Source organism: Dipodomys merriami, unplaced genomic scaffold (genome assembly GCF_024711535.1).
Source record: "Dipodomys merriami isolate MVZ:Mamm:240054 unplaced genomic scaffold, mDipMer1.0.p SCAF_13, whole genome shotgun sequence".
NCBI lineage: Eukaryota > Metazoa > Chordata > Mammalia > Rodentia > Heteromyidae > Dipodomys > Dipodomys merriami.
Genome location: NW_027202604.1, coordinates 814,482 through 841,782, shown reverse-complemented (window position 1 = coordinate 841,782; position 27,301 = coordinate 814,482). Strand labels below are relative to the sequence as shown.

Sequence of the window (27,301 nt, the reverse complement as noted above, 5' to 3'; positions counted from 1 at the left end):
AGCTAGGATTACAGGCGTGAGCCACTGGCACCTGGCTAGTGAGCACTCTAAATGTTAGTTTTCTGACAAATCAATAAAAACACAGTCTGTTTGCTAAGGAAATTGAAGAATTCCTCTAGTTCACAAGTCCAAGGCCAGTTTTGGTGATCATGCCCTGATCTCCACATCTGCCTCCTGGACAGAAGAGCTCTTTGGTTTCTTACTTCAGACAAGCTGGGGGCAGTTCACAGACAGGTAGAGTCTGAACAAAGAGCTCTGGTTAGGAACGAACAGGCTTCGAAAATACAACAGTGTGCTGGGCCTTGATGGAAGGGTAGAAAAGGAATTATTCTTTCTGTTTTTTTTTTGTTTTTTTTTTTGGGTCCCGTCATGAGGCTTGAACTCTGGGCCTGGGCGCTGTCCCTCAGCTCTTCAGCTCAAGGCTAGCACTCTACCACTTGAGCCACAGCGCCACTTCTGGCTTTTTTCTTTTTGCTTATGTGGTGCTGAGGAATCGAACCAAGGGCCTCAGGCATGCAAGGCAAGCGCTGTACCACTGAGCCACCTTCCCAGCCCCAGGAATTATTCTTTCTGGAGGGCCTCAAGGCCTTTCTCTCAGGATGTGCACTTCCTCAGGATGCCTTTCCCACTTTCCATGAGCCTGTGGCCTGGGGAGGTGGGGGTCTGCGGGGAGGTAAGCCTCTGACTTCTAAGCACTTTCCCAAACACTTTAGAAGCATCAATAGGGCTATGTGGTTTTTTTCCCCTCTGACATTAGTTTCAGATTTTTCAAAACATTACTTTAAGAATATAGTGTAATTTCTGCAGATTAGTTCAGTTTACAGCTAATTTAAACATGTAAAGTCTGAGGCAGCCTCCTCCCACTAATGTTTCGGATCCAGATGTCAATAAGGAAGTCAGTGGGAAATACCTTTTTCTTTCTGGATAAATCCCTGTCATGAAGGGAGAGGAAGGAAGACCTCCACCCTGGGGTAACATGGGTGAGCTATTTCTCCTGCCCCATGTTGTCAGAAATGGTAGTTTCCACGGATCAGTGTTGCTTAGAGTCTCTTGCTAGAAAGCTTGTGCTAGAAAGTTATGTGCTGGACATAGAGCTACTTTTAGGCAGAGTATTGCTCTTGTAAAATGTCAGCTCTCCCTCCCCATCTCCACTCTCGTTTTCAGTCATCAGGAGCCTCAGCTCTGCGAGTATGCCGGGTGCACCTTTGTCTTTCTACCTGCTCTAGTTCTGTGAAGCCTGAACAAAATATAGCAATTTTAGGTTTGGATTCCATTTTGTCCGGGAACTGTGTCAGCAAATCCCCTTGGTCCCCTTGAGCCCAAATTCCAGGAACAACCCCCTTTACGGTAAATTCCACTAACTACAGCTAATCATCAGATAACAGGAAAAACCCAAAGTTCCAGATGTTCCTGCAAGTTAAAGATCACTTGGTGTGGCTCAGACCATCTGCTTTAGCCAATCATTTTGAAGAGCATCAACTCCATGAACCAGCCAATCCCCAGTACCTGGTTGGTTCCCACCACTGGTTACATTAATCATCTTTTAGAATTATGTTATGATTTTCCCGTGGTGTGATATGATTCGTTAAGCATTGCAATGACACATAGAAGTCTCTAAAAACCCTATAAAAACTCTGCTAGAGGAAGGGTCAGGGCTCTTGATCTAGATCCACTGTGTTGGTGACAGTTGTGAGTCAAGGCTCAAGCTTGCAATAAATGACTCTCGTGTGCTTGCATGGGAAATCGGCTTCTTGGTGGTCTTTGGGGATTCTTATCTGGGCACAACAGTCCCTCTCCCCCTAGAAGGATTTCTGTCACTTGGTCTCTAGGGAACTATTTTTTCTTGATGGGGTTCCGCTTTTGAATAAAATGCTGCCCATTCTGCATCCATCCATCTATCTATCTATCTATCTATCTATCTATCTATCTATCTATCTATCTATCTATCTATCTATCTATCTATCTATCTATCTATCTGCTCCTGTCTTCAGGTCTGCTCCTACCATAGGCTTTATCAATTAGCTAAATTCTTAGCGTTAGGGATGTGTGTGTGTGTGTGTGTGAGAGAGAGAGAGAGAGAGAGAGAGAGAGAGAGAGAGAGAGAGAGAGAGAGAGAGAGAGAGAGAGAGAGAGAGAGAGAGAGAGAGAGGAGAGAGAGAGACTGGGGTTTGAAATCAGGGCCTTGTGCTGCTAGACAGCTATTCTACCTCTGAGCCACACCTCTAACCATTTTAGCTTCAGCTATATTTGAGATAGTGCCTCACTTCCTTTCCTGGGTGCGGTTCATGCCTGTACCATGATCCACCTATTTTAGGCTTTCTGTCTTGATCTGTATCTACCACCACATACCTAGCATCTGTTTGAGATGGAGACTCTTGGACTTTTCCACCCCAGACATCTAGCACCTGTTGAGATAGAGACTTTCCCACTACAACTATCATGAAACTATGATTCTCACAGTCGCAGCCTTCCAAGCCTTCCAAGCCTTCCAGGATTGTGGGCTAGGATGACACACACACAAATCAATGTACCCAGTTATGGTTTAAAAGGGAGTTCTGTGAACTTTTCTCCCAGGCTAGCTTCAACCCTGGATCTTCTTGGTCTTCATTTCCACAGTAGCTAGTATTACAGGTGTGAACCACAGTACTTGGCTTGAGAATCCTTGAAATCTTTGATTTCATTTTTCCCTAACCTGGTCTTGATAGATCCCATTATCCCCACCTTTAAAAATGTTCATTGTTCCTTTACTTCTTACCACCTCCCTTGCCACCATCTCTGTCCAAGTTCCTGCTATCCCTCACCTGACCATTGAGGGAACTTTCTTATCCCCTCCCTGACCAATGTTGCTCTTTAGAGCTACTTTCTCTCTCTCTCACTCTCTCTGTCTGTCTCTCTCTGTTTCTCTGTCTCTGTCTCTCTCTGTCTCTCTCTCTATCCTTTTTTTTACCCCTTCTCTGTGAACTCTTTCGTCTTTCCAGGATCCCCATCTCACCCACATTGAATTTTGAAGACCTCACCAACACAGAATTTCAAAGATCTTACAATAGTCTTACCCTCAGGCTTCAGTACTTTCTGGGACAATTCTCTGCTTACTTTCCAGCCATATTGGCCTTGCTGCACCTTAGTTATGTAAAGCATTTCCTGCCTCAGGTCCTTTGCATATGCTTTTCTGCTCACCTAAGACATTTTTTCTCCTCTTTCCTGTTTGTACTTACTGGACCTTTATTTGGAGAAGCCCGCCCTGAGTCCTCCATATAGAAGAGCAGCTGACAGCCCTCCAACTCTGCCCACTCCCACATGCTATGTTGTTCTCCATAGAATTTATCAGCTCCTAAAGTAGACTTTGAGAAAATGGGCCTATGCTTTGCTTTTGACTGTGTCCCTATTTCTAAAGGAAACCCTGGTTCACTCTGTGCAGACATTTAAAGCTAGCATTTGTTAGAGTGCCTTATGGAAATTATTCGTTTATTCCTCACCCTCACAGCCATTTTGAAGTTGGACACTAAGGATAGGGAAGTTGTGTAAATGGCTGAAGTCACTCAGGTCCTGGAGCCTGCTGAGCCTTTGCTCCAACCAGCAACCACCCACTGTCAGTCCTGTGTCCCTGTGGAAGCTCAGCTTTGTTCCAGTGGCGACCAGCAAGTGTTCACCGGTCATGGGCCCCTACAGCTGCTCTGTGAGCTGGAAATGTGGAAATGAAGGGCCTTCATGTGCCTGTCAGGAGTGTTCAGATTTTTGGTTCCTGTGGGAGATGGTGGCAATTCTCAGGTGCTTTCTCCTGGATAGACGAGAAGGGAAGGGAGCCACACTGGGCTTAGTAAGGCCTGGGAGGGCCTGGCCTGCCATCTCTCCCTTTTCCCTTGTGGCCAGTATGCCTCTGGTACTGCTCCTCTGAGCAGGACTGAACTGGGGAGCCTGTGGCCTTTGGAGCCCTCTTTTGTTCAGAAAGTAACATGTGGAGCCGGGTGCTGGTGGTTCACGCCTGTCATCCTAGCTACTCAGGAGGCTGAGATCTGAGGATCGCAGTTCAAAGCCAGCCGGGGCAGGAAACTCTGTGAGACTCTTATCTCCAATAAACTACCAGAAAACCGGAAGTGGTGCTGTGGCTCAAGTGGTAGAGCACTTGCCTTGAGCTGAAGAGCTGAGGGACAGTCCAGGCCCAGAGTTCAAGCCCTACAACTGACAAAACAGAAAAGAAAAAAGAAAGTAACAGGTGGAGTCCAGCTTGGCCTGAGGGAGGACCTGGGAAAGAGAGGCAGGGGAGGTGAGTGCAAACCCCAGGACAGAGCCAGGGGACCTGGGCCTCCCTGTCCTGTGGCTCCACACTCGCTGCAGCTGTACAGAGCACTTGTCTTCTCTGTCTCCTCTCTTATGCATCTGAATATACTCACCGGAGTTCTTGCTTTCATCGTCTGTGACAGTTTTCTGAATGCTATTGAATTTAGGCTACTGAGGACAAGTACTGGGAATTAGCTGTTAAGCTCCAGCAACGCCTCATGGTCCCGGACATTCCTGAGCTTGTCACCCCAAAGGGGACACTCATGCTTCATGTGCCAGGGGCCAGGAGCTTCACATGTGTCACATGATCTAACCTCATACCCCTCCTTTGACAGGGGCCCGATACCACTCCATTTTTCAGATGAAGGGACTAGCGACCAGAGAGGCTTAAGTCACCTGTCTTGCAACACACAGCCAGGGCTTGGCAGAGACAGTTCTTTCTAGCATGTATGGCCTTAATCACTGGGCAAAGTGCCCTTCCCAGGCACCTCGTGAGATGCATGGTAGCACGGTAGCTCTCTTTCTGGACAACTGCACTCATTCACACAGAATTGTTCTAAAGGTGCAAACTTTACACTGCAAAGTGGCTGGTGAGGTGGGAGCAGAAGATGGAACACAGAGTGGAAGGTGTGGAGGAAGCCGGCAGGTACAGGGAAGCTGGTCATGGCTGAGCCAGTCAAGCCAGTGGAGAAGTGGGGAGCAGAAGGGCCACTTTCTCCCACTGGCTGATAAAACACCACTAAGGCATTCCTATTCATTCCTGGGCTGCAGGAAATGCTCACTTTCTTGGGGGTATAATTAGCAAGCTCCTTCTTCTGAGGTAGTTATTAGGGTGTGAATATTTTTCCCTTTGTGTATATGTGTGTGTGTGTGTGTGTGTGTGTGTGTGTGTGTGTGTGTGTGTGTGTGTGTGTGTGTGTGTGTGTGCATGTGTGTACATGTATACATGAATGCTGGTACTGGAGCTTGAATTTAGGGCCTACCATTTGAGCCACACCTCTAGGTATGGCTTTCTCCTGGTTAACTGAAGATAAGAGTCTCATAGATTTGTCTGTCCAGGACAGCTTCAGACTGAAAATTCCTGATCTCAGCTTCCTGAGTCGCTATGTTTACAGGAATAATGCCTGAGTGCCTACCTTAGGCTGTTTCTTTCTTTCTTTCTTTCTTTCTTTCTTTCTTTCTTTCTTTCTTTCTTTTAAATTTTTTTTTGGGTCCAGTCGTGGGGTCTGAACTCTGGGCCTGGGCGTTGTCCCTTAGCTCTTCAGCTCAAGGCTAGCGCTCTACCACTTGAGCCACAGTGCCACTTCCGGCTTTTTTCTTTTTGCTTATTTGGTGCTGAGGAATCGAACCCAGGGCCTCATGCATGCAAGGCAAGCGCTCTAGCACTGAGCCACCTTCCCAGCCCCTCAAAAATTTTATTGTGATTAAGTGGTTACATAATTTCCCAAATTTCACAGTATTGTGGGATAGTGATGCTTAGTTAAAGTCACAAACACATTCTAACTTTCCTGGAGCAAATTGTCTATCATGGTCTATAACATTTATGAGTTCTATGAGCTTTGCGATACAGTTATTTCTTCCACATTGGATGATATGTACATTTCTTTTGCATAGCATCAGCTGTTCCCTCTTTCCCATTTGTTCCCTCCCTCCCATCACTTAGGCTTTTTCTTTTTGAGACAGTTGAATAAGATTGTGTGTGAGTATGTGCACGCGTGCATGCTTGTATACAATTTATACATTTATACAATGCTTATTTAAAGGTATAAAGTTGTTAATATTCTTTTTTAGTCTGTCATGGGGCTTGAACTTGGACCTGAACACTGTCCCTGAGCTCTTTTTGCTTAGGGCTAATGCTCTACAATTTTGAGCCACAGTGCCACTTTGGTTTTCTGGTGGCTAGTTGGAAATAAGAGTCTCATGGACTTTCCTGCCTGGGCTGGCTTTGAGCCACAATCCTTACATCTCAGGCTCTGAGTAGGTAAGATTATAGGCATGAGCCACTAGTGCCTGGGAAGCTGTTAATGTTCTAATTTCACGCTTTACTTTTTTTTTTTTTTGCAGGGGGTAGAGGTGGGTAATGAGACTTAGACTTAGGATCTGGGTACTGTCTTTTAACTTTTTCTGGCATGCTATCACTTGAGCCACAGGTCACTTTTTACTTTTTTACTTTTTGTGCCAGTTCTGGGGCTTGAACTCAGGGCCTAGGCACTGTCCCTGAGCTTTTTTGCTCAAAGCTAGTCTCTATTACTTGAGCCACAGCTCCATTTCTGGCTTTTTTGGGGGGGGGTCCGGTCATGGGGCCTGAACTCTGGGCCTGGGCACTGTCCCTCAGCTCTTCAGCTCAAGGCTAGTGCTCTACCACTTGAGCCACAGCGCCACTTCCGGCTTTTTTCTTTTTGCTTATGTGGTGCTGAGGAATCGAACCCAGGGCCTCAGGCATGCAAGACAAGCCCCAGGAAACTCCAGCCACCGAGTGTCCCTAGGCAATTTCTCAAGGCCACTTACTTTCTTTTGGGAGGACTCTTAATTTTTACTTAGGACCTTGAGCTTGCTAGGCAAGTACTCTAACACTGAACCACTTTCCCAGCCCCATTTCTGGCTTTTTATGATTAGTTGGAGAAAAGAGTCTCATAGCCTTCCCTGCCTGGTTTGGCTTTGAACCACAATTCTTAAGTCTCAGCCTCCTGAGTAGCTAAGATTACAAGTGCAGAGCTTGGCTCCCTTTTAAAATTTAAATTTAAATTGCAGCTGTGGCTGTGGTGGTATGACCTTGCCTGGAATAGAATTAATCAGTGTTCCCTGCCAATTGTGTTGCTTATCCTCACCAGAGTGTATATTTTGCCTGACATTTTACTGCTCACCTTTGGAGCATGCTTTTCCTTCAGCCTGGCTTGCTCTTCCTTGTTCTCATTACTTGGCTAGGCTCTTCTCTCTCAGTCAGGTCTCATGGACCTCATTTCCTCTTGGAAATGAGGACGTCTAGTCCCTTAAACTTTGGTTGAATCCCCTTGGCATTCATTAGCACTAAAAACAAACCTTATCTTGTTGTAATGTGTGTGTGTGTGTGTGTGTGTGTGTGTGTGTGTGTGTGCATGGCTTTTGTGCAGACATAAGAGCAGGAATCATGTCACTTTGTTGGCTGTTGTATGTCTTCTGTCTGCCACCTTGTATGGAAGGTGCTCAGTCAGCATTGGTGACTAAATTAATGGGCAGTGAGCTGTGTGGCAGTGGCTCATGCCTGTAATCGTTCCTACTCTGGAGGTTGAGTACTGAGGATCATGGTTTGAAGGCAGCCCCATCAGAAAAGTATATGAGACTTTTTTTTTGGTGTATGTGGTCATGGGGCTTGAACTCAGGGCCTAGGTGCTGCCCTGAGTTCTCTCACTCAAGGCTACCATTCTATCACTTTGCGCCACAGCCCCACTTCCAGTTTTCTGGTGGTTAATTGGACATACAAGTCTCACAGAGTTTCCTACTTTGTCTGGCTTTGAACCACAATCCTCAGATCTCAACCTCCTGAGTAGCTAGGATTACAGGTGTGAGCTACCAGCCCCTGGTTTTTGTGAGCCTTCTTATATCCAATTAATCACCAAAAAGCCAGACAAATGATAGAACATAGGCCTTGAGAGAAAAAGCAAAGGGACAAAGCCTAGGCCCTGAGTTCAAGTCCCAGGACCAGCAAGAGAAAGGAAGAAAGAAGAAAGAAAGAAGAAAGAAAGAAGAAAGAAAGACAAAGAAAGAAAGAAAGGGAAAGAAAGAAAGAGAAAAAAAAGGAAGAAAGAAGGAAAGAAAGAAAGGAAAGAGAGAAAGAAAAAGAAAAAGAAAGGAAAGAAAGAGAAAGACAGGAGGAAAGAAAGAGAGAAAGAAAAAGAAAAAAGGAAAGAAAGAGAGAGAAAGAAAGAAGGGAGGGAGTGGGGGAAAGAAGAGAGAGAGAAATTCATGGGTGAGGATCCATTCTCCGGAGCTCAGGGCTCTCTTCCTATGTTGAGTCTCAGCAGAACTTTTGCAAAGAGGTTCACCAAGCCTCTAAGCTACTGTAGCAGCTGAGCATTTCTCAGGTTCTCTGATGATTAGCCCTCCCCTCCATTGATGAGCAAATCTGGAGTCAGAGTTGCAGCCTGGCTTGCTAGGAGATATGCCCTTGGGTGATGAGCTTATTGCTCTGCTACCTATCTCTTCATGATGAGCTCCTCTACCAGGTGGAGAAACACCTGATCCCACACTTGTCCTCACAGCATGGAAGGCCCAGTACACATTTCTAAAGTATAGCTGTGTGATTTTTTTTTTCCTTCAGAAATGCTACCTCTCCTCTCATGGATAGGGAAAGTAAAAGAGAAACAATAAAAGACAAGTTTTGTTAGCAAGATATTCTGGCTTGGGAATTCAGATATTAAACTATTTAAAACAGATGCTGTCAATGGCTCTGGTCTTAAGAGAGAATATGGGAGGAAGGGAATGGAAGGGGAGGAGCAGCGGGTCTCTTCCTGGTGGCATCCTGTCACATTTGTGGCCACAGTGTCCACAGCACATAGACGCCTGTGCTTCAGTCTGTAAGGTATGGATGGAGATTTCATTGGCTCTCCAACCAGAAACTGTTCAACAGGGCAACAGCCCTGTTCAAAGGCCCCACCATGTCTGGGTAAGGGGCAATATGGTTTCGGGGTAACTTTATTGCTTGACTTTTACTGACTGCAAAGAAGTTGTTTCTGAAACAGAAGGAACATACCTGTGGTATATGGATCCTTCTCTTGTTGGGCATGGTGGCATTTGTGACAGCATGTTGGCTGCTCCCGGGCTTCCAGATCATTCACATAGGCTGGAGCCTCTTACCTTCTATGGCTGACACCTTTCCTGGGCAGCCTTCTTCCTAACATTTGTTCATCCTTTTGGGGTTGAAGGATTTTCTACATCTGAGATGAGCTGCACCCTCTGGATTTTAGAGGCATCTACCAGCAGTGACCCCTAGCATATGGCTTAACTTCTCTGAACCCTAATTTACTCCATCTGTAAAATGGAGTAATCATAATATTTCCCTGTGATAATATAACATCGATTATATAAAATTATATAAAACTGTAATACAAATTTATAGAATGGTTTATTTGAAAATGTGTGTTCTCACTGTAATGTTGTATATAACACCATTGTCATATTATTTGTACATTATACTTTAACATTATACATAGCAATCTGTCTTCTAAGGTTATATTATGAGGTTTTAGATTATGGAGGTGTTATAAAGTATGTAAGCCCTTGGACAGCTGTAATAGAATCTCTTAATTATCGTGCTAATTAATGTTGGGTGTGAACTTTTGTGGAGCAAGAGTACTTTCAACTGAAAATGTGTTGGTGTATATTGTTGCTTTGGAAGCCATAAAGCCGAGGTATAGAAGTATTGTGAAAAATCCAACATTTCTCTTTTTTAAGGCAGAAATTTCTTCTCAGAAGAACTGGGACTAACCTATTCCTAACAGAGCAGGGTACGCAATCTAAACAGCCACCTTCATGTTCTCTGTTTGTGGCCAGGCATCTGAGCCTGGGTTCTGTTGCTCTCTTTGGTGAGGAGAGGCGAGGTGGGAAGGACTGGTATGATATATACATGACACACAGCATTTGGCAGGAGCTAACCAGCTCTTCAGCATCATTGTGTCTGATTTGGATACTGCTTTTGGAGGTAGGCTTGGTGGTGGTGGTGGTGGGGCATAATGTGCAGGACAGAGCCTGAGTTGGAGTCCTCATCTCATTCTGACTCCATGCAGTGGACTTTAGTCCCCCTGTTTAGCACAAAAGAAAGCCAAAGGTATGAACTTTGGGCTGGGTGCCCACAGTGGCTCATACTTGTAATCTTAGCTACTCAGGAGGCTGAGATCTAAGGATCTCAGTTTGAAGCCTGCTCCAGCAGAAAAAGTTTATGAGGTTCTTATCTCCAACTAACCAGCAAAAAGCCAGAAGTGGAGATGTGGCTCAAGTGGTAAGGTGCCAGCCTTGAGCAAAAAAGCCAAGCAGCAATACAAGTCTCTGAGTTCAAGCTCCAGTATGAGCACAAAACGAAACAGAAGAAATGTTCAGGGTCACAGCTGATGAAACATGATGAAAAGTGAGGTTGGATGATTGAGATTAGAACTTGGTTTCACTTGTTTGCTAATTCAATCACTATCCCTAGGTCCAGTGTTGGGGGGCGGGGTTTTTCAGTGCTGGAGATAGGACCCAGAGCCTCTCCTATACTAGTGAGCCCTCTACCACTGAGCTGCATTCCCAGGGGCTTATCTCCTTATCTAGACCAGGATAATAGTGGCAAGAGGCAGTGGGATTCCTGTGTAAAATATTAGCACCTGGATGACTTTGCCCAAAAAAGAAATGTGCTCATTACCTGATTTATGAAAAACAGCAACCCCTCTGTATATCACCTTAATAATAACAGCATCTGCTTTTGTAGGTGCTCAGTGCCTGTTAGCTGCTATTATTCTAATCACCTTGTGATCTTATTTGTGTGTGTGTATGATTACTCAGGTCTGATGTGCTCTAACGCCTGGGTGCTGGTCTCTACGTCTGCTCAGGACAGAGGCAACTGTTTGGTACACCAGTGACTCAAACTTCAGGAAAAGTCCAAGCAGGACCTTTTCCAGGGCTGCTTCATATAAACATTGCTTCATAGAAACATCAGGAAAGCTGGTCCTCCTCTTGCAAAAAAAAAAAGCAGCTCCTGCAAGACAGAAATCAGGTGCTTTGGAGTTTGGAACCTCCTGTGGTAACTGGCCTTGAAGCCACCACACTACTTCTAAGATCCATCCATGCAAACCAAGAGGTGTTCTCCAGGAGGAGACGACAAGTAGCAACTTGTTAGGCAGGGCAACATGTTGTGTTGATCATCATTTAAAAAACTTTGGTCTGGGGCTGGGAAGGTGGCACAGTGGTAGAGCGCTTGCCTTGCATGCATGAGGCCCTGGGTTCGATTCCTCAGCACCACATAAGCAGAAAAAGCCAGAAGTGGCGCTGTGGCTCAAGTGGTAGAGCACTAACCTTGAGCTGAAGAGCTGAGGGACAGTGCCCAGGCCCAGAGTTCAGGCCTCACAACTCTCAAAAAAACAAACAAACAAAAAACCTCAGTCTGAGGCTGAGTGTGGTGGTACATGCTGCTCAGGAGGAAGAAGTAGAAGGATCAAGGTTAGCGAAATGAGCTCCCTTTCCATAGCTTAGTCCACCCCTTCCCTTTTCCACAGCTTAGCATGTTCCCTTCCTAGGCAGCACTAGGCCCACATAGTAAAGGCAGTAAATAATCAACTTCCAACCCCCTTTACCTTGGGATGGCACTTCTCTGGGGCAGCTACCACTATATAAGGCAGCAAGAGCTCCTGAGAGTGACCTTCAGGTCTGGGCAGCTGCAGGGCCCTTATCCACTATTTGGGCAGCAGCCATAAATCCTAGTCCACCATGATGGAGCCCCTGGCCCACACTTCCACACCAGGGTCTCCACCTCCTAGCCCCTTCTAGCCCCTCCTAAACCACCTAGCTTATATAGGTCATCCCAGACAATAGCCAGTGTTTCTTCTCATTCCTCCCTTGTGACTAGTGGTCTTGCTGGCCCTCTTTCCCAGCAATAAACCTTTCTTTGTTCTCTGTACCTGGGTGTCTGCGTGGTTCTCTGGCAAAGTCTAGTAATCTTTCATTGGTGCAGGCAAAAGTGTGAGATACTGTGTGGAAAACATACTTAAAGCAAAAAAGATCAGGGGGTGTCTCAAGTGGTAGAACATTTGTGTAGCAAGTGAGAGCCCCTAAATTCATTCTCCAGTAATCACACACACACACACACACACACACACACCACACACACACACCACACACACACACACACACACACACACACACACACACACACACACACACACACACACACACACACACACACACACACACACTCTGGAGGCCTTAGTGGCCATTTTGGGGCTCCCCAGAGTATATGCACCAAGGGGGAGTTCCAAGCAGAGCTGAGGCTGTAAACATCACCTGATAGCCTCCATCTGGGAACTGCTAGCTGGAGAGAAATGAAGACACATTGGGAGTTGGTCTGACTTTTTGATTGCGTCCAAGTTGCAAATTGTAAGGTTCTGTTTTATGATCAGGGATGAAAGGCTGTTTGCTGGCTGGGGTTTTCCTTGCGGGATTTGTGAAAGAGTTTGGAATAAATGTGTCCCCAGGAAACTCCAGCCACCTAGTGTCCCTAGGCAATTTCTCTCAAGGCCACTTACTTTCTTGGTAACCAGGGATTTCTTCTGAGTATCTCATCAGCAAATAATGATCCCATGGACTTTTCTTTTCTTCCAGGCCTAAACGACAAAGACAAAACAACTTTCCCATGTTTCCCACTCCCAAAGCCTGGAATTTCAGAGGGGTAAGTGCCTGCCTTGGGTAGTTCTGCTTGCCAGCAAGTGTTAGCTTCCTGGAACCATGGGGGGCGGGTGAGGGAAGGGGGCTTTGCAAATAAAATAGTATCTCACCACTGGGGATCAGCACCCCTGCATGACCCAGAAAGTGTGCCTGAATACTGTGGGCATCTTGTGAAGAAGGTAAGGGGTTGCTTTCCTTGGAGCCTGGAAGAAAAAAAGAAACAAACAGCATGTGACATGTATGCCTTCCTGGGAAGCTTTGCTTTCCAAGTCTGTGAGCTTTACATGGACTTTAAAAGGAATCATCAGATTCTCGCAGGCACAAAGCAGGAGTCCCTTTGGGGGCTGGGGGTGTGGTGCAGAGCGTCGTCCTGATTTGAGGTGGTCTTCTGTGCTGTGTTCATGATGATAGTAACGGTTATGGTACATACATGGGAGTCCTACTGTGTGCTACATGGAGTTCTAATCCTGATCTGAGGGAGAAAACCCTTCTGTCCAGAGAGAATGCTTGGAGCTCTTTGACTGCCTTGTCCCCAGGGGCCCCTTACCACCACCCTCCCCAAGTACTGTACTCCTACACATGCTGCTACTAGCCTACCCACTTCACCCACTGGATGACCTCCAGCATGGACATCTCTCTGGGTGGTTCTGAACACCTCACACTCTTAAATCTGCCTCAAGGCCCCTCCTTTGTTCTTGGTACTTTTTTTTTATCATGAGGCTGTGCACATTCTAAAGTTTAAGATTGGCAGTCACAAGCTGCAGATGTAAAATAGGCAGTTGTCACTGTCTCTTGCTCAGGATTGTGTCTCTGGATGGCTCAGTGCTTTGCATATACGTGTTTCATTAGTTTGTTGAATGAATGAATGCAGTGAATGAATATCTTATAGGTATGTGACACATAATTCACATGTGTTTGACTGGGTTTCATATCTGATTTTTCCATTCTATTCTGACTAGTTCTGTTCACATCTTACTATCATGTTTAGATCTCAGGCCTTTGCCTCAAATGTCTTATTTAAAAATTACCTCAGGAGAGGACATAATGACCCATGTCTGAAATTCCGATAACATGTAAGGCAGAAGTAGGAGGATTTCAATTTGAGTCCAGTTTGAGCAGATGCATAAGACTATCTGAAAGACAAACTAAAAATCAGAAGGGATGGAAAAATGGCATGGCGGTAGAGTACCTGTCTTAAACCCCAGCGCCACCAACAGAAATAACAAACCTAGATCACATCACTATTTTAGTTATAGATTATTGTATATTTTTTCATTGAGTAACAAAAGAAAGGTCAGATGGTGAAATAGATGTGCAGGTGTACTGATTCATTGTCATGTATCCTACATTGTTCATGGTTTTATGGATGAGATTCCTAGTGTCTTCAGTTGGATGATCATGACCATTAGCTGAAAAAAGGTTGTCTGGTCAGAACAATTTGGGACATACTGAATATATTGTATTAAATATATACATTACTGCATGACTTCTCAGAGCCTTTGATGTGTCTCTGTGCATGGATATTCAGAAATTGATGGAGCTGGAGGCATCTTGGAGTCATTGAGCATGAAACCTTTTGCAGTGTGTACACACTGAGAAATGTATCCCCTGGTCTTTTTGTGGACCGTAGTTTTAGCATTCTCTTTATATATTTTTCTCATCAGTGTTGTGCTCCTTTGGACCAACAGTGGTCATTAGCCAAGGGTGGTAGGCACACACTCCTAAGTTTTTCTTTCTTTTTACTGTGAAAATACTGTACAGAGGGGTTACAATTACATGGGCAAGATAATGAGTACATTTCTTATCAAGCATTGTAGCCTCCTTCTTACTCCTAAGTTTTTCAAGGAACTGTCCTGGTTTTAGCAATGGAAGTCTCACATCTTGGGAAACACTGTTTCTTATAGCCTTGATACCCTTTCAGGTGTTTTCCCTTTGCAAGATGTTTTCTAGCTGGTTTGGAGGCTCATGTCTATAATCCCAGCACTTGGGAGGCTCAGCTAGTTTAAGGTCAGCCTGGGTGACATAGGGAGACTTTATCTCAAAAAGAGAAGAAAAAATAGGAGGAGGAAGGAGAGGGGAAGGAAGAAGAGATGGGAAAGGAAGGAGAGGAGGAAGGAGGGAGTGGAAGGGAAGGAAAAGAATAGGAAATTAAAGGGAAAAAGTTTTGTGGGTTTTGAATGTAGTTTTATTATTAAGTAGTTGTACAGAGGATTTATAATTCCAAAAGTCAGGTAATGAGTACAGTTCTTCTTGAACAAGGAAGGGGTAACATTGTCCAAGATTTGTGGTTCCTTTAGTTCAATTCTGGTTTGTAAAATTAGTTGCTCAAGGGAAGGTGTGGTGTATTTGGTCCTTACTAGATTTAAGTGACTCTCAGTACACCTCATTCTTACCAAATTGATGACAATAACGATATTTAAAATTAGTAATTCACTAAAGAAGGTAAATCTACCCTCTGACTAATTATGAAGAAGGAGATATCTGTAGTCAGTGCATGTTGAATTCAGGTTCCTTATAGCTCTCAAATCTCCCAAAAAGTGCTGAGCATTTTTGTGTGCTTATAATCAATTCCAGCATTCAGGAGGTGGAGGCGGGAGGAGCACAGGTCCAGCATGGGCTGTATAGGGAGACCCTGTGTCAAAACAATGCAGGCTGTGGATGGATGCAGCAATTTGTGCTGGCCTAGGGTTTGATCCCCAGTGCTGCAAAAATATGAATAAGTTAATTTTGATATGTTCTCAAGTTGTTAGGATGGCTTGAGTGACTGAAGTCCTTTAGTGGTTAGACTAGCCACAGTGTTTATTTATCTTGGTGTCTTTTGCTTGCTTTGATTTCTTTTGCCTCTGGGGCTTCTCAAAGCTAAACAAACACATGGAAATACTCCAGAGGGAGAGGTTGGGGCCTGGCCAAGTTCACCCTTCTCCACCTTGGAGGAAGATTCCTCAGTATACTACACAGAGTAGAAGGGAACCCCGCTGAGTGGAAATACTATCACAGACTCGCTATGTAATCATCCTGAAGGTAATTGAAATTGAGGAAGGGCCCAGAACACCAAGATGAAGTGGTGGAGGCACTACCAGGTTGCTAGGCTTTCTGTAATTACAGAAGCTTAACACTCGGGTCTGTGGGCCTGGCCAGGGCACGCTGCTCTCCAGCAGGGTCCTTAGAACACAGTGTTTCTCTAAACACTTTGTTTTCTTCTTTATTTAGAAAGAAAAGTTTTAGAATCTGTATACTAGCAAACTTGCCGTATTTATATACAAGCCACAGGAAATCATTATGTAAGTATTTGCAATCCCATTCCTCTTTAGCTTGTAAAGAAAAAAGGATCCAAGTAGACACCAGTGGCTCCCATCTATAATACTAACTACTTAGGAGGTTGAGATCTGAGGATCATGGTTTGAGGCTAACCCAGGCATATACATATGTAAGATTACTAACTCCAATTAACCAGCAAAAAGCTGGAATTGGGGGCGTGGCTCAAGTGACAGAGCATCAATCTTGAAGGGTGCCAGTGGCTCACACCTATAACTTTAGCTACTCAGGAGGCTGAGATTTGAGGATCACAGTTCATAGCCAGCCTGGGCAGGAAAGTCTTTGAGACTTTTATCTCCAGTTAACCAGCAAAAAGTCAAAGTAGAGCTGTGGCACAAGTGGTAGAACACTAGCCTTGAGCACAAAAGCAAGGACAGTACCCAGGCCCTGAGTTCAAGTCTCCACACTGGCATTAAAAAAAATAAGAAAAAGGTCCTGTTTATTTGTTTTAGCTCTGTCCCAGGCCACAATTACTGGCCACAAGAAGCGTTTGGCCCTTTGCTTGTAAGGAGATAAGGTGCTGGGTGTTTCCTTTCCAAGTTCTCAGCACCTCTCCAGTCCCTGGTAAGAGGTTACTGCTCCTGCTGCTCCTGCCTCTCACCAGACCCAGGTGTGTGTGTGGGGGGGGTGGCTGCAAACATGTTCATGGAGAGAGGCTAAAAGCATGGTTTGGGTGAGATGGGTGTGGTGGGAACAAATGATAGGCTGAGCAGTGGGATCCTGGGGGGGTTCTTGCTTCCAGATGTCTCCTCTGTCAGATACACACTGCACATCCACATCTGGTCTCCATCTAGTTGGGGAAGTACTGAACTCAGAGTTTCCGCTCTTTCTCCTGGAAATATATTGTACAGCTTCTCCTATTAGAAAAAGGAGGAGGAAAGAGGAGAGGGAGAGAAATATACAGTTTCTCCTGTTAGAGGAAGGAGAGAGAGAGAGAGAGAGAGAGAGAGAGAGAGAGAGAGAGAGAGAGAGAGAGAGAGAGAGAGAGAGAGAGAGAGAGAGAGAGAGAGAGAGGGAGAGGGAGAGGGAGAGGGAGAGGGAGAGGGAGAGACAGACAGAGAGACAGAGACAGAGAGACAGAGACAGAGAGACAGAGAGACAGAGAACTAGGAAATTCCTAGCCAAGGCCTGCTGTATGCAGAACTGTTTTAGGACTGGAACTGAGTTTTTAGTTGTTTGTTGACCACATTTCAGACATTTCTAGTGACTTGTTCCTTTTCCCTAGGCCATTGGAGAAGAATTTTGTAGAATGTAGGGGTTTATAGGGCATTCTGTTGCAGACTCAACTTTTTCACTTTTAAATGAGGAAACAAAGTCTAGGGTTATTAGTCAGAACTCTTATTGCTCAAACAGAATTGATTACTCGTGTGACTGTGGTAAACTGAGACAGGAGACTTCTGCCATAGCTGTATCCAGGGAGAATTCCTCTCTTCATTGTGTCACCATCAAGGGTTTAACTCATCTTTTCCTACTACATGTGGACTCTTTTGGAGGGACATGTTGTCCACAGTCATTTAGTTCCGGAGCAAAGAGGGAAATTTTTACTTTAAGAGTATGCAGATAAAATCTCAGTGTAGGACTTGAGTTGCTCTGGTCTGGGCTGTGCAGCTATACTGCTCTAGTCACTGGAGACATGAGGACAGGGTTCTGTGATTGGATAGGCCTTGGCTATGTGCCCTCCCTCTGTGGCAGGAGCCAGGGTTTTGTGATTAGCAGTTCACCTAGAGCCACTCGAGGGGGTAAGAGGAGTGGATCAGAGCTGGGTTTGATGCTATTCCCCACAGGGAGTCTGCCTGTGAACCACTCCTGAGGGTGACTCAAAGTGGAAGGCAGAGGACTAAAAACCTGGCTTCTGTACCTTCACCACGTATTTAGAAGGAAGTTGGCAAAACTCCAGTGGCTCTGAATGACTTGAAGGTCAGAATGTCAACACTGCTCTGAAATTCACAAAGGGATAGCAGTGAGAACTATAGTCCTACCATCTCTACCCTGGAGAAGAAGCCAGCAAGCCTTCTTTTTTGGTCACTGCCACACCTTTACATTTACTTCTGCTTCTTACACATCAGCTCTGAGCCAGGCTATGGGATTCTTGACTTGGAGGCAGTATTGTCATCCCTCCATTTTTGTGGGGCTTGGTTCCAGGATACCCCAAAGTCTCCTATGTAAAATGGCACTTATAGTATTGGTGTATAACTTAGGCAGACCCTCCTGTGTGCTTTGAATCACGTATAGATTACTTACAACGCCTCATAATGAAATGCTTACAATGAAATGCCATGTAAATGGTTCTTGTACTGAATTGTTAAAGGAATAATCATGAGGAAAAATATGTATGGTGGGCTGGGAAGTTGGCTCAGTGGTAGAGCGCTTGCCTTGCATGCCTGAGGCCCTGGGTTCGATTCCTCAGCACCATATAAGCAAAAAGAAAAAAAGCCGGAAGTGGCGCTGTGGCTCAAGTGGTAGAGCACTAGCCTTGAGCTGAAGAGCTGAGGGACAGTACTCAGGCCCAGAGTTCAGGCCCCATGACCGGACCCCCCCCAAAAAAAATATGTATGGTGTAGTTCCTCCCTCCCCAAGTATTTTTAATCCTTAGTCAGTTGAATTTATACCTACAAAACCCATGGATTTTTTTTTTGGGGGGTCCGGTCATGGGGCCTGAACTCTGGGCCTAGACACTGTCCCTCAGCTCTTCAGCTCAAGGCTAGTGCTCTACCACTTGAGCCACAGCGCCACTTCCGGCTTTTTTCTTTTTGCTTATGTGGTGCTAAGGAATCGAACCCAGGGCCTCAGGCATGCAAGGCAAGCACTCTACCACTGAGCCACCTTCCCAGCCCACCCATGGATTTTGAAAGCTGTCTGTATTTATATCCATTTTATAGATTAGGAAAGGCCTGTATGGTGGCACATACCTGTAGTATGTTAAACTGAGGTGCGGTAGAAGTACAAGAAGTGGCAGAGTCAATATTTGACCTCAGTCACAGAAAAGAGAGTGAAGCTCAAACTACACTAGAGACCATCCTAGGCAGTAATGTGTGCATACAGTGCTCTGCAGAGCCTGGTAAGCTAAGTGAATGCTGCAAGGTTAGTTACCTGGGATTAATGTCATCACTGTTATTGCCATGTTCATAACGGCTCTTAACGGTTCATAACAGAAAGCAATGACAAGTTGGTGGGATTCTTTTCCCCCCACAAATCAAAATTTTAAAAATAAGCTGTGGCTGAGTAACAAATGACCACAAAATGGGCAGTTTAAACCAAGGCCATTAACTCATAGTTCAGAAGTTGAAAAGTTTAAGCTCAGCCTGGCTGGGACTTTTGGTTCAGCATCTCACAGGGCACAAGTCAAGATATCAGTTTGGCCTGGGGTCTTGGCTAGGCACAAAATCATCTTCTAGACTCATTTCAGCTGCTGGAGGAATTCAAAGCCTTGTGGCTATGGGGAAATGGCCATGTCCTCTCCAGCCTTTTGCCATGAGAGTCCCTCCATCTCTAGAGGCCATCCTGAAGTTCTTGCCACATGGCCCCTCCTCCTCAAAGCCAGCACGGGAGGATCTCCTGTACGTGTGACCCCTCTTATTTCAGGTCTCTCTGACTCCTGCAAAGGCCAAACTTGGCTCAGGACATCAGATTGCATTAGGACACCAGTCTCTAAATGAGGTGATACCCCACAGTCTCACGATCCCTAGCACTCCAGGGGAGGGTGTGCATGATTTGTGCACACTACACAGGGAGCTTAGGAATGTCTTAAAAGCCTACCTACCCCCACAGAGACTCTGTGAGGGGAGCAGCAGGCCCTGGGTCACACAGTGGGGAAATGGTAGAGTCTGGATTCAAACCTCATCTCACTTTATTCCCAAACCCATTTTGCTGAGTAGTACCTCTCTTCCATGAGAAATACATACTTGCAAAATTCCTCTTATACTGTCCTCTAATACACAAAGGACTCCTGTTTAGAAGGGTATAACAAGGACTCTTGTTTAGAAGGGTATAACACAAATTTTCTGATAGAAAAGAGTTAACAGGTTGGAATAAATAGCACCAAAGAGAAAATACCTGTCACTAGTAAACAAAGTCAAATTGTTCATTCTAGGAATGTGTGTGTGTGTGTGTGTGTGTGTGTGTGTGTGTGTGTGTGTGTGTGTGTGTGTGTGTGTGTGTTACTGGGTTGAATTCAAGGCCTTGTGCTTGATAGGTTAAGCACTCTATGACCTGACCTGATCTGTACCCCTTTTTGTTCTATTTTTTCCCTTCCTTCTTCCCTTCCTCCCTTCCTCCCTCCCTCCCTTCTTCCCTTCCTCCCTTCTTCCCTCCCTCCCTCCCTCGCTCCCTCCCTCCCTCCCTCCCTCCCCTTTCCTTCCTTCCTTCCTTCCTTCCTTCCTTCCTTCCTTCCTTCCTTCCTTCCTTCCTTCCTTCCTTCCTTCCTTCCTTCCTTCCTCCTTTTGGGTTGAGACTGGGACTCAAACTTAGTACCTGGCAGTTTTGCTCATTGGCTAGCACTCTACCAACTTATCTATGCCTCCAACCCCAAATACTTTTTTCCTTATTGTTATTTTTTTTTGTCATTTGTGGGGCTTGAACTCAGGACTTAGGTGCTATCCTTGAGCTCTTTTGCTCAAGGCTAGTATTCTACCACTTTGAGCCACAGCTTCACTTCCAGTTTTTGAGTGGTTGTTTGGAGATAAGAATCTCACACAGACTTTCCTGCCTGGGCTGACTTCAAACCATAATCCTCAGATCTCAACCTCCTGCGTAGCTAGGATTATAGGCATGAACCACCAGTACCCGGCTATGATTTTTTCCAAATATTTTTTTCTTTTCGGATCTATTATTCTGTTTGTCTTTTGAAAGGACTCTTAATTTTCACTTAGGTCCTTGGGCTTGCTAGGCAAGTACTGTACCAGTTGAGCCACACCTCTAGCCCTCTGTTTTATTTCTGAGATACAGTTTTGCAAACCTTGCCCAGGCTAGCCTCTATGTGTACATCCTATTATCTCCATATCCCAAATAGCTGGAATTGCAGGCATGCACAACTATGCCTATCTCAAAAATATGTAAAAATAACAAAATAATGAAAACAATAGGAATAATACTAAACTTTATTCGTTGAATTCTTTCAATGTGCTAGCTACCATTCCTATCGTTTTGTAAGTCATCCCATCCCCCCAGCATCCTTACATAGTCCACTCTACTATTATCCCATTTCCAGATGGGAAAACTGAGGCCAGAAGCATCCCAGGAACCCATAGTAATTAAGTAGTGAGTTAATGCATGGTTTGTTACACCTTATCAGTGGTAATGAAAGCTGAGGTGATGAAAAGGTCTGTGCTTTGGGGGTGGGACATTAGCCTGGACACAGTTCAGAGCAGTAGGTATTCTATCTGCAGAATGAGGACTGACTGCCTTCTCAAGTGTGACACTTGGTCATGAGGTGTATAAAGTAACCTAGGTAATGCTGTCCATGTCCTTAAGTGTGCAGAAAACCATGATCCTTCCCATGAGGGTTCCTGATATCAGAAATGAGGGTTTACCAAAGATATGTACTCAATTGATACCCTTTTGGTACTAGTCCTGAGGTTTGAACTCAGGGCCTGGGCACTATCTCTGAGCTTTTGTGTTCAAGGTTAGCACTCCACCACTTGAGTCACATCTCTACTTCATGTCTGTGGGTGTTTAATTGGAGATATGAGTCTCCTAGACTTTCCTGCCCGGGCTGACTTCAAACCTGGGTCCTCAGATCATAGCCTCATGACTAGCTAGGATTATAGGTGTGAGCCACGGATGCCTGGCAATAGATGCTATTTTGATGTAGACTGCTTCTTTCCATGGGAAAGCTGACCATGTGTTTGTGTTTTGTCCAGTTGGTCTCATATTTCTCAAATAGTAGAGCAGCACAGACTGGTATAGCTGCTGATGTGTGAAGGGAAGCTGTGTTCTGTTAGGCTGCTGACACCAGAAAATAGGCTGTGCACATTGAAGCTTATCTTTAGATTCAAAGAAGTTCATTTTTGGGGGCTGGGAAGGTGGCTCAGTGGTAGAGCGCTTGCCTTGCATGCCTGAGGCCCTGGGTTCGATTCCTCAGCACCACATAAGCAAAAAGAAAAAAGCTGGAAGTGGCGCTGTGGCTCAAGTGGTAGAGCGCTATGCTTGAGCTGAAGAGCTGAGGGACAGCACCCAGGCCCAGAGTTCAGGCCCCACGACTGGACTCCCCCCCTTCCCCCCAAAAAAGAAGTTCATTTTTCTGGCCATATTTGAGATCTGTGGAGTTAAGTGAGCTTGTATGCTAGGTGTGTGGACTTGTACATTGGAGACAGAATTTATAGATGCCTGTGTTTATTTTATGTAGTGATACTTTAGTCATTTTCTTTTTTAGTTCCAGCATTGTGAAGGGTAAAAGATACTTTTCTTTTATTTTGTTTTCCAGGGTTAATTTGGAAATCTTGGTTGTATGTGACAGAATTTCAAACTGACTTCAGCAAAGAGTTTCTTTGGTGTGGTGGTAATTTTAAAACTTTTTTTTCCTTTTGGTGCTGGTTCTGGGGCTTGAACCCAGGACCTTATACCTTGACTTTTTTGCTCAAGGCAAGCACTCTACCACTTGAGCTATACCTCGACTGCCAGGGTTAATTGGTGATAATAGTCAAATCTCAGCCTCCTGAGTAACTAGGATTACAGGCATGAGCCAGCCACCCCTGGCTAGAAAGAATTTTTAAATACTCAGGAGTCTGGGAAATATTTCGCAGGATGCAATGGATCTCAGAAGCCCCTGAACCAGGTCCCAGAGCTCATGAAGAAGATTGCTGACCCTTCTCTGCTGTTTGCCACATTTGCTCTGGAGACTAGGTTCCTCCATTTTTCTATGCAGTGGAAATACAGAGAAATGTCCTTTCTCTCTCAGGGTCAGAATTATCGGGGAAAAGATTCTGAGTGGTTCAGCTTGGTTAGGTGGATACTTCTGGGCCAGTCAGCAGTGGTCAGAGAAGAGGACCAGCGGTACCCACATGGTAGCTCCTATGGTAACCATGGTAACACATGGGAAACTGTCTCTAGAGAAAGGAGGGTGGTACTAGGCAGATGCAAACAAAAGCCTACAAAATTATCTTCAAAAGTCTTCCCAGCTGGAATTGTATCTGAGGAAGATCAATGCAGGGAAAGGCAAATAAAGTCATCCACCATCCTTAGTTCATGTATTAAGGTGTTTATTGTTCTAAAAAAAGTCTTCCCTATTATATTTGGTTGGGGTATAAATAAACCCCTTTGTGAAACTAATATATGCAAATAAGAAATAGTAAAATAATGTCAGATCAGAAAAAAAATTTCCTATTGCTTCTTCTCTAGTAAAGGATTACAATTACAATTACAGATTCCTAAGGTCTGGAACTAATTACTCCCTTTTTTCTTTGGAGGAGAATCAGTCTCTTTAGTTTTTTTTTTTTTTTTTTTGTCAGTCGTGGAGCCTGAACTCTGGGCCTGGGAGCTGTCCCTCAGCTCTTCAGCCCAGTCTCTTTCAGTTTATTGGTTTTATTCTCCAATCCTGACAGTTTGACCCAAGAGCAAGAATATCCTGTTTATCAAGAAAAACACATAAAACACAATAGTCTTGTGTATAAACAAAAATAGCAGGTGCTGGAAGACTGTGTTCTGAGATGGTTTAAGTCCATTTCTAGAATATTTGGAAAGCACTGGAATTTAGTCAGAGATTTAAAATGGAAAGTGTCCTAAGAAGCAGACTAGTATTGCGCTGGAGTTTGTCACATATATTTCAAAAACTTATTTTTTGTTTAGATCAAATTTAGTCTTTAATATACAAACAACATGACAACAGTGACCTTGCTACCTCCAGAAAACTCTTATACTATTGAAGGTGTGGGAGAGCATGGGAATGTGAAGAACCAAGGAAGAAACCTATTTTTAGTAACTTTTCTTTTAGAAGCTAAAATTTACCCTCCTATGCATGTCCTTCTTTCCTTCATGTTTGGCTTATTGTCTCTGGTTATTTCCTTTGTGTCAGAAGCTAAGAATGTGGACTGGTGACTTATTAGTCTTTCAAGGTCTGCCCATTCACAGTCAGTGTGGCTCTCAATCACCAATGCTCCTTAAAAGTTTAAACTCTCAATCACCAATGCTCCTTAAAAGCCTGAATCAGACTGTTCAGTAAATGAGTTGAGGTGCACAGTGAGAATCAAGTGGGGATGATAGGATAAGTTACATCAGAGGAAGCAGGCAGGTGGAATGACCATGAACCTTGAATCCTGGACTTTGGGATGTCCGTTTATTCCATCTCTTTCTCAAGTAAGAAGCCTACAGGCAGAATTCTGGCACCCTGCATCAGTAACCCACATTTTTATCAAGGAGACTCAGAGACAGGTCTGTCTGTTCAGTAGCTGCTTTTTGCTTGTTACCTGAATAAGCCATTGCCCACTATTTGTTTTATTTGTTTTTCTTGGGTAGAAGACATATGAACTAGAATGAATATCTCAGTGGTCAGCCAAGTAAAACACCTATATGAAATACTCATACATATTTTGTGCCTCTGTATATTTAATACCTCCTAGATCTGGTGCATATTGTTTGATATTTAGTAGCCTTGACATTAGGTATCTTTTGCTTGTCTCTACTAACTACATATAGTACACACTTGTTGGATTTACTTAGTACTTATGTATACTTAACATTAACTTAAAATGTTTTCTATGACTAAATAAGTTGGATGGTTTCCAAGTGTATAAAAATTTATTAATTGAGGTATGTAAAATTCAAGGGAGAACTCAACTAGTGTAATTCTTCAGAAAGACAAATTCAAAGTTCAGCGTAGTAAAACACCAGAAAGTGGGTACCTGAAAGGGGTACACAGAGAATGCAGTCAAGAATCCAATGTGGAAAAAGATAGGAAGATGGTGGAGGTGCAGCTGGGGACCAACTGAGCTTCCTCCAAGAAACCAGAGTTTTAGTGTCCTAGTGAAAAGTCCACATCTAGAGAGTCATACCAAGTGAGCAGTGATTGTACAGGGATTTTGGCCAGAGAGAAAAATACAGGCAGCCTGTTTAAGAAGACAGAGTTGAGCAAATGCCAGCAGACAGCTGGGATAAAGGCACCAGAGTCATGACTTTTCACTCACCTCCACCACAAACTAGATGACTAGGAGTGGAAATCCATATCCTACTGGCCACAGATGCACACAGATCAAGGATGGTCTGAAACACCAAGAGAAAGTGTGAGTACCCCACAAATGACATCTTCATTCCCTCTCCCAGAACAGCTGCTGGAAGGTAGCCCTACCCTCTCTCCCACCTGAGAAAAGTGCCATCTTTGATACTGGGATAAAGCCTGTCAGAGCAGCTAACAGATGATTCAGGCTGGAGAAGTGGTGACTGTGGCACCATTTTTCAACAGGGCAAAGGAATCTGACCACTGAGAGACACTATGCCCAGGGAAAGACAACCCTGCCCAGAGAGAGGAAGCTCCTCCTAGGGAGGGACAGCCTTCCTTGGGGCAAGCACAGCTCCTCTGCAGCAAACAAAGAGAAGGGGTACAAAAACTCAAAGCTTGTAAGGCAGAACATTTTTCTGCCCGCTCGAACAAACTGATTTGAGAATCCAACTCAGCTGCAAGGAAAAGTGACCACTGCAAGGAAATCAAAGACTTCACCAAGAGACTGGATAGTGGACATCAGGGAGACACCAGGTCTCCCAAACAAATTAAAGCCTCTGGTGATTACTAGGCTTCCTTCTTAATTGTGTGTATACTTAATTCAGGCTATAATTTCCATTAATCAATTATCTATTTCACAATCTGAGTATTTTTAATTTTAGAATTATTTATAAATATTTTTAATTTTTTTTCAGGATGTAGGTCCTAGTTGTCTTCCTCCTGTTCCTTCCCTTCTATATTCCTCTATTCTTATTTGCCCCTCTGTTTTTCATTATGTATCTTACTCTTTCTTTCTTATGTATCTTTTTTATGTATATTATTCTTACCTGTTTTTCTTTATTTCTGGTCCCTTTCTCCTTATTTTCTTTAGTCCATTGATCCCTATTTGTTTCCATTTTGACTGTGTTTGAGTGGCATATTGTGTAATCCCTTTGGTACAGATTACTTTATTGAAATCACAACAGATTTGTTCACTCATCACAACTATATAAAATCCCCACTCCTGAACCACAATATTCCTCCCCAAAGGAAAAAAACAAAGTAGAGGTACATAGGGGAATAATTATCTATGATTTTGAACCTCTGAAATCTGTGCAACTACAGGGCTCCGGGTTGGTTCTTGTCTTAAAATTGTGTTCTGTTGTGATATTGCAGTTACTTTTGTTTCCAAATGGGCAGAACAAACCATAGAAATGCAAGAAAAATGACAACTCAAGTCAATGGGAAGAAAATCAGAATCATTGCAGACCTCTTCCCACAAACCCTCAATGCAAGAAGAGCATGGAATGGTATAATCCAAGCACTGAAGACCAACAACTGCCACCCCAAACTGGTGTACCCAGCAAAACTATCATTTACATTAGATGGTGAAACCAAAATCTTCTATGACAAACAAATATTAAAGGAATTTAAGATCACTAAACCAGCATTACAATGAATTCTAAAGGGAGGATATGATCTGAAGGAAACAATAAAAATCAAAGAAACACATCAGACAAAAATCACTAGAAGAGAAGTAAGCCAGGCCCAAAGAAGTATAGGTCCCATGGTTTCCCTTATTTGCAATATCTAGTATAGGTATGAGTCAAGCGGAAAAGGTCAGATAATATGATGTTAGGAAAATGAACCCTTAAATATGTATTTTAATGTTTTCGTTTCTTTCATGAATGTGTTTCTAACGCATTTATAAGATTATTTCTTTGTTGCTTTGTATGTCCCTCCCCCACAGTGTAACCCCCGCTTTAACTATATTTGATGTCAGTATAACATGTGGAGGAGATGGGGACAAACAACTCATTCAAGGATTCAGGTGGACCTGTTGCAACAATGAGAAGTACAAAATGTCATGTCAAAACCAGCTTTACAATGTCGGTGTGGGGGGGGGGATGGGGGTATAATTGGGTGGGGGGAGGGGGGAGGCTGGGAAGGGAGGTGAAGGGTAAACAAAGGAGGAGGCTGCAATGCTTGGTAAGAAATGTATGCATTATCCTGCCCATGTAATTGTAGCCCCTCTGTACAGTATGTTCTCAAATAAAATAAAATTAAATTAAAAAAAAAAAAAAAGATCCAAGCTGGACATTGGTAGCTCATGCCTGTAATCCTAGCTACTCAGGAGGCTGAGATCTGAGGATCATGGTTCAAAGCCAGCTGGGGCAGTAAAGTCCATGAGAC

General features: G+C 44.2%; 1 protein-coding gene across 4 annotated transcripts in view; it reads left to right on the top strand.

Moving 5' to 3' along the window:
* Window positions 1–27,301, top strand: part of Arhgef3 (Rho guanine nucleotide exchange factor 3) — a 359,337-nt gene that overhangs the window by 93,407 nt on the left and 238,629 nt on the right. For all 4 annotated transcript variants that reach the window (XM_070018470.1, XM_070018471.1, XM_070018472.1 and 1 more), the window contains one exon: window positions 12,604–12,670. In XM_070018470.1, coding sequence (XP_069874571.1) covers window positions 12,604–12,670 — 67 coding nt within the window. The remainder of the gene's footprint in view (window positions 1–12,603; window positions 12,671–27,301) is intronic.